The sequence below is a fragment of the Alligator sinensis genome, unplaced genomic scaffold (assembly GCF_000455745.1).
Source record: "Alligator sinensis unplaced genomic scaffold, ASM45574v1 scaffold411_1, whole genome shotgun sequence".
Lineage (NCBI taxonomy): Eukaryota > Metazoa > Chordata > Crocodylia > Alligatoridae > Alligator > Alligator sinensis.
The window spans coordinates 299,565-306,826 of NW_005842935.1; the positions used below are offsets into that span (position 1 = coordinate 299,565).

General features: G+C 45.3%; 1 protein-coding gene across 1 annotated transcript in view; it reads left to right on the forward strand.

Annotated features, from left to right (window-relative positions):
• Nucleotides 1–7,262, forward strand: part of ZNF516 (zinc finger protein 516) — a 165,773-nt gene that overhangs the window by 148,358 nt on the left and 10,153 nt on the right. Inside the window, 2 exon segments of the mRNA XM_025192511.1 lie at nt 5,271–5,375; nt 6,257–6,324. Coding sequence (XP_025048296.1) covers nt 5,271–5,375; nt 6,257–6,324 — 173 coding nt within the window.

Genomic DNA, 7,262 nt, shown 5'->3' on the forward strand with positions numbered 1-7,262 from the left:
CCCTGCTCCAGCCCCACCACCACTGCTGACCTTCCCCAGGAGCAAATCTGGGGACATGCGCCACCCCATGCCCTTCCGGGATGTGCACACCCTCCAGATGAGCCCCCAGAATCTCTGTCCTGTGCCTGCCCCAGCTGTGCAGTGCCAGCTCCTGCTCCACTCCTCCCTCTCCCCCACCACTGTGGGTGGGGCAGATCGAGGCCCCAGCAGTGAGTGCTGGGCCTCCTTTTGTCCCCCATTCCCCCCAGCCTCCTACTCCTCCCTGTGCCCTGCTCCCCTCACCGCTGGGGCCTTGATCTGCCCTGCTGCCCCAGGGCCCCTTTCCCCTCCCCCTGCCCCTTCCCCCACAGATTTATCTGCTGTGGGGTGCACCCCCAAATTATTTTTTCTCCTTCTGCCTCAATCTGCCCCTCCTTTCCCTCTGCCTTTTGTCCCCCATTCCCCCCAGCCTCCTACTCCTCCCTGTGCCCTGCTCCCCTCACCGCTGGGGCCTTGATCTGCCCTGCTGCCCCAGGGCCCCTTTCCCCTCCCCCTGCCCCTTCCCCCACAGATTTATCTGCTGTGGGGTGCACCCCCAAATTATTTTTTCTCCTTCTGCCTCAATCTGCCCCTCCTTTCCCTCTGCACAGACTGACCTGCGGGGTGGGGAGGGGGAGAGGGGAGGCAGAAGTGTAGGGTAGACCTTGGGTTGCTTTTTCATTCAAAAAGTGATCTACCCAAAAAGGTTGGAGACCACTGTTCTACAGCATGTTCACTGGATAATGGCTTAAGTAATGGTTTCTTTTAGTTTGTGTATTTGAGGAGCTCATTTTGCCATTTTATTATCTGTAGCATGGTAGTATGGAATGATTTGTTATAGGAAGGGGTGTATCTGTTGTCCTGGCCTTCCTGTGTGTCCAGAGTTCAGGCCTCTGAGTTCAGAGTTTTCACAGGAAAACCCAGATATTCACTTTTATTGGCATGACCTTGATTTCCTAACATCCCTTTTTGTTTCAGTGGACTTACCCTGAGAGATAGTCATTGTCTTCTGGCAACAGTGTCCATTAATTCTAAATCCCTAAAATGCATAAGCTTATGATTTTTTTTTTGAGGGGGGTGGGGGGAGGGTTGTGGTTTTTTTTAAGAATGACAAATGTTTGGAAATATTCCAGTTCTCTCACTTGCTTTTTAAAGAATAGCTATAAAGCAACATGGAGGCATTAAATGAGTTCTTAAGTTGTGTGTTCATGTCTAGCTGGTTATCTGGGAAAATTCAAGCTGTTTTGGAGGGCAAAAAAACAAACAAAACCTTTGCTGTACTTTCTGTCTTGGAAATGTCGTCATGTTGAATGGCGAAATCACCATTTGTTTTTAATATATTGCAGGCTCTAGCCTTTTAGCATCCTCCAGTTGAGCAGTATGTAAAACATTTAAACATATAATGTACCCTTTGCTGTTTAAAATCTTCATTTTTAGGGTGACTTAATATATCCCCCCCCCCACACACACACACACACACTAAAATGTCAGAAAAGTTCAGTTTTTGGGGTGGCTACAAATATTATTTGCAGGCAGTAGACTATTTAAAAAAAAAAAAGAGAGAGAGAGAAAAAGAAATCAAACATCTTTTCAGATGTGGAGTTTGAAAGTTGTACAGAGGTGTTGAACCACCACTTTTCTAAAAGGCTAAAATATTGTCACCCAGATGAATGTGGTCAGTAGCTACACCAGTGATTCTCAGCCAGGGTTCCACAAGATCCTTTGAAGGGTGTTACAGAAAGCATGAGGAGATAAACGAGATGTGAGGAGATATACTTAGCATGTAAGGGCAGGCTCAAGCTCTAGGTAGGAGGAGATAAGCCAGGGGCGGGCAATTATTTCAGGTGGAGGGCTGCTTACTGAGTTTTGGCAAGCTGTCGAGGGCGGTGTGACAGGTGGCCAGGGGCAAATAAATATTAATTTTCTAAATTTTTTAGGGGTCCTGTGGGCCAGATAGGCCTGGTGGGCTGCATCTTGCCCGCAGGTCGCATTTTGCTGACCCCTGAGATGAGCAGATAAGGGCAGGCCCAAGCTCTCCCTGCTTGGCCATTCCCTTGGTCCCACAGCCTTGTCCCTCTGCAAATAGTAAAGTACTGTAATAAGGAAATTTGTTTCTGAAATGGGGTGCTGCTTAGATCACAGAAGTTATAGAGGGATGCCCTGAGTCTAACAAAGAGTGCCTGGAGTTCTAAAAAAGGCTGAGAACCATTGAGCTACATGGGGTCTCTTGACTCCAGAGTCCTTACTCCAACAGCAAGCCTGACCATTTCTTTAGGCTTGGGCCAGAGTAATTGCCAAAATTACCTTTGGGGATCATCTAAAGCAGTGGCTCTCAACCTTTTTTGTATCAGGACCCATTTGTAAACATTGATGGCTAGATTGAGGCCTCTGCAGTGAGGGAGGGAGTGGGGCTGGGGCACGTGCTGCCCAGCCAGAGTGGGGTGCGAGATGGAGCCACAGCTCATCCAGGTGACCGGGGGGGAGGGGGGCCCTCCCGCCCTTACATGCACCCTAGGAGGGCATGGGGGGGGTTGCCCCTGGATCTGTGTGCGGGTGGGCTGCTGTTGCAGGCTGGGGCTGGGGGTGGGGCAGCGCCAGGCTCTTCCCAGTGTGGGGTTGGGCCAGTCTGTGCTCAGGGCAGGTGGCAGCAGCACTGGGAGGGATCTATGGGGGAGTGGGGGCCCAAAATTCACCGTAGCCCACCCAAGCCCCCTCCCAGTGCTGCCACTGCCTGTTCTGAGAGCAGCCTGGCCCAACACATATGCTGGGAAGAGCCTAGTGCAGCCCCAGTCCATCTTGCCCCGCAGGCAGATCCAGGGGCACATGCTCCCTGTGCCCTTCTGGGGTGTGCGCAGGGTGGGACCCCCTCCCCCCACATCGCCCGGATGAGCCGCTTGTGGCTCCATCCCGCACCCCGCCCTGCCCTGGCTGAGCAGCACCTTCCCTAGCCCCACTCCCTCTCTCACCATGGGGACATCGATCTGCCCCCCCTGCCACACCCCTTTCCTCCTTCCACCTCTTCCCCCACACCAGACTTACCAGCTTGATGCTGGTCTCCAAGCTGTCAGGCTGTGCTCCTGGCCCCATGCTTGTTGCAGCTGTGCACATACACGGGGCATTTATTCGCCATGTTATCAGGCAAAAAGAAGCCGATTTCCAATACAGTCCATTTTCCTATATTGGCCAATCCAGTATGGGACTGATGTATCGGTACACCTCTAAAAATTATCTTTTTTTTTTTGTTGTAGTAGTTTTCAGGCCACAGTAGCAAGATGAGAAGCCCTAACAAGGTCAGAGTGCTCTTGTAGTAGGCATCAAAAGATTGAATTCTTGCTCCAGCCATCATATAGAGGAGATTCCCAAAGATTGGGAGGAAAGTATTACCTCTTTTACTGAGGGAGAATTCAGACAGAGTAAATGCCTCTTCCAAGGGAATCCAAGAAGTCGGTGCCAGAGCTGGAATTTGGAAAACCTGAGTTCAATTCCCATGCCAGTGTCTAGTATCTAGACCATCCTTCCTACCTTTATATCAGTTGTGTTTTTACTTAGTCATGAAATTAGTGGTTTATCAAATAGAAGCTCTGATCTTGGGGAGAAAAACATATTAGGGTCCCTTTATAGCATTTTGTTTATCTTTGGTTGGGATTGCTTCAGTAGTTTCTCTGGTTGAATTGGGAGAAAGATGCTATAAGGATTTTTTGGTTTGTTTTTTTTTTAATAGCCAGTTAGAGTTCACCATTGCTAGAAAATCTGCTTTCATCTTCTGTACCTTATGGGGCAAATCCTGCGCATTTTATTTATATGCAACACTCATTGAAATTGGTGGGAATTTTATGTGCTTGGTGACCAGAATTTGTCTTTAAAGGGCCAGTACAGTTCTGTGTTCTGTCTCTAGATGCTACTTGTTGGAAAAAAATATACATATTAAATTATGTAACCTTTTCTGCCATCTGGAGGTGGTATTGTAATAGAAGAAAATGCTGGTAATAAGACTTTTGAAATTAATTTTAGAATGACCTTTCCTTTTTAGTTTATTTCTCACTTATATTGTGGTCAGATCCTAGAGGTTGGAGCCCACTGCGATGGGTGATGCACAAAAATACTAAATGACAGCCTTGTGCTGTCATTTCCTTGTCCTTTCACTTTCTAGGTGTAGCACAAAAAGTATATATATTTTGGAGATGTTCTCTGACTTGTTCCAATTGACTTATAAGCTGAATTTACATTTTAAAGCAATTGTCATTTTTTTGCTAGATTTATATTTTTCTTTCTGCATGTTAGGTGTGCGGGCACGTTCAAATGCACGCACGCACACATGTACGCGCACACACGTGCGTACTCATGCGCACACACTCTCTCTGAAACTTCACTGACAGACCCCTGAGAATTTACCTTAAAAGCCAAGAAATTCCTATGGCAAATGAAAACATCAACTCTTTCCTTCTGAGGGCTTCTTACCAAAATAGAAAAGCCCAATAAAAGTCAAATGTGTCTTTTTTGATCAGCAACAAAAAGACAAAGACCAGCCCTTTAAGTCAGATACTGTAAACTGACCTTTGGAGAAAAAGGAGAGGTTTGAGTAGTTTTCCACAAATGCTAATGGCCTAGAAAACATGTTTACCAAGGGCTGGTAGGAGGCTGCTGTGTTGCTACTAGCTCAAAATGTCCGGAATGACACTTTCATTCACAGATGTCTTTCGTCTGTGCCTCAGAGGTCTGAGGTCAAAGCAGCACCGGCAGGCAGGTAAGCAGGGGCTAAAGGTTTGATCAGTTTGTGATGGCTCCACTCACTCTGCATTTGTCTCTAAGGTATTGCAGCCCGGGGGGGACAGTCGAGCTCTGGTTCTACTCACTTCCTATTATCCATGTGACTTGTCTCCGCCACGCTGGAGTCACTTTGATTTGCCTGATGTACTGCTTGACAAAGCTGGGTGATGGCTGAAAAGTGGATCCAGCTGCTCTGAAAAGCGCACACCTGACATGCCAGTCCTGGTGCGGGCACATCATGGGGAGCATTTTTTAATTCAATGTAATTTATGCATTCTTGCAGTCCTGTGTGTGCCTGGCCTGTCAGCCCGTGCCTAGATGAAGGCTGACAGTTGTCATCCAGGGCCTGAAGGTAGCCTCACATAATGACACATTAGACATACTAATGATGTTTTCTTCTGGCATAATGTTTTCTTCTCAACTTTCCTCTCTCCTCTCCACCCCCTCCCCTCCCCTCTCTTCCCCTCCCTTCCCATCAACCACAGGGATGTTTAGGACACAAACACGCCAAGGAGACTGTGTCTGCATAGAATGTGGGAAATGCTTTAACCAACCCAGTCACCTTAGGACTCATCTGAGGTCCCACACAGGTATCTTTTTCACACCAGTTCTTTATTCTTTTTTTAATCCAACTAACAAAAAGTCAGACTTATTTTTACCTTCCATGCTAACTTGAATAATTTCAATGCCCTATATCTAATACCAAGGAGTTTTCTTTTTTATTATATTGCTCCTGCTCTCCATACACTCAGCACCTAATTTTTTTGCCTCCATAAAATAGCAGTGCATTTGAGATAAGCTTGTTTGCACATGTTTTACTTTAATTAGAGAGTAGGATACTTAGAAATGAATATGCTAATGAATTCTGTTGCCACCAGCACAAATTGAAATCAAAGTACCCCTTTCAGCAGAACATGAGGCTTTGTTTTGCCTCAGCATTGCTATTGAGTGAAGGAGTTAGTATGAAATGAGATTCCCCAGACTGGTCAGTTAAAAATTCTAAAATCTCTATCAGCCATTTTTAGTCTAGAATAATCAGCCATTGAGAACACAGCGAACCAAAGCTACCAATGTCAAGATACCTCATGAGCATTACATGAGACAGGGAGACTAGCGGGTTCTTTTTGAGAAGTGTGAATGATGCATACATAAGCCAGTCTGATGCAAAATGACAGAGGCCAAATGGTAAGTAATGCAAGAAGAGGGTCCCTTTACACATACACTGATAATTAATGTTGTCAGTGATTGCTTTCTTCAGCACCGAAGTCTGAATTAAAAAGGGCAGTGCCCCTAGGCTGCCATTAGCACACTCTCTTACAGTAAGTGTTACGGTAAATTGGTATTTTCCGGCCACAGGCTAGTAGCTGGTGTCTTTTTTTGAATGTGGTTAATCTGTAATGGTCTCAAATAATGTACACACACTAACGAAGCTTGAATGTTCATCTGTTAACAAGCCCCCTTGTTCCCACAGTGGTATTTGAGTCTAATGGACTCCGAGGTACTGAAGTTCACACCACCTCCGCAGATGCCCCAAAACAAGTATGTTTTACAATTAATTGGGTGTTTGGTTGTTAATGTGGTAGCTGGGAAAAAGTTGCACAGTGATACTCATCAGTAAAGCACTGACTGTTTTATAACAAATGTGTAAATAATAATAGTGTTCCTTGATTTTCAGATCCTAAACTTTTTTAGCATTTTATCAGTCTGTTACATGCAGAAGCCAGTTAATTGTAGGTCAAATAGTTCGTGTTTAAGTAAAGCTGTTAATGGTGTCCTGGGTGTGGGTGGGAAGGGTAATTGTATAATGCACAATGATATATAAATGCAAGATAGTATTTTAAGATTTGCTTTTGCAACTAATAAGTTATCCTCTACAAAATGCAAAAAATACTAGGTCTGTGTTTTTCTGAAGAGTATTCCTATCATGGTATCCTGTAGCTTATCTCTTTGAAAGACTCTTATCTTTCAGTTACTGTGGACTCTGTGTGGTGGTGTGCTTTTCTGTTTCTAATATACTGTGTTTCCTATCTTGATAAACACTTTCAGTTTTCTGAATTAGATTTTATATAGCAAATCAAAGCCATTGCATATAAAATAATGAAACAAAAATTGAGATCACTGCTGATCTTTGGAGAGAGAATTCTTAACAGACTTTCTTCAGTGTTGGTACACAGGCTCCAGGATGTACCTTTGCACAGGTGGTTGTTATTCACACCGTGGGCTGTCCTTGAATGGTGTTTTCTTTTTACTCTTGTCTACTCTTTTTTAGGTTGCATTTAATTGCCACTATATTTTGCGCCCGCTCCCATCCCCCCAAACCTCCCAGTCCAACAGGGAGCAGCTGCAAACTGTGTGGTACACACTTAAATGTGTAATTGGATGCAACTTCATACTTATTCTGAGTGGGGACCTCTGCTGAAATCTAAAGGTGCCTATAAACATGCTCAGTGGGGGAGGACATTTTAATTAGAGCGGTT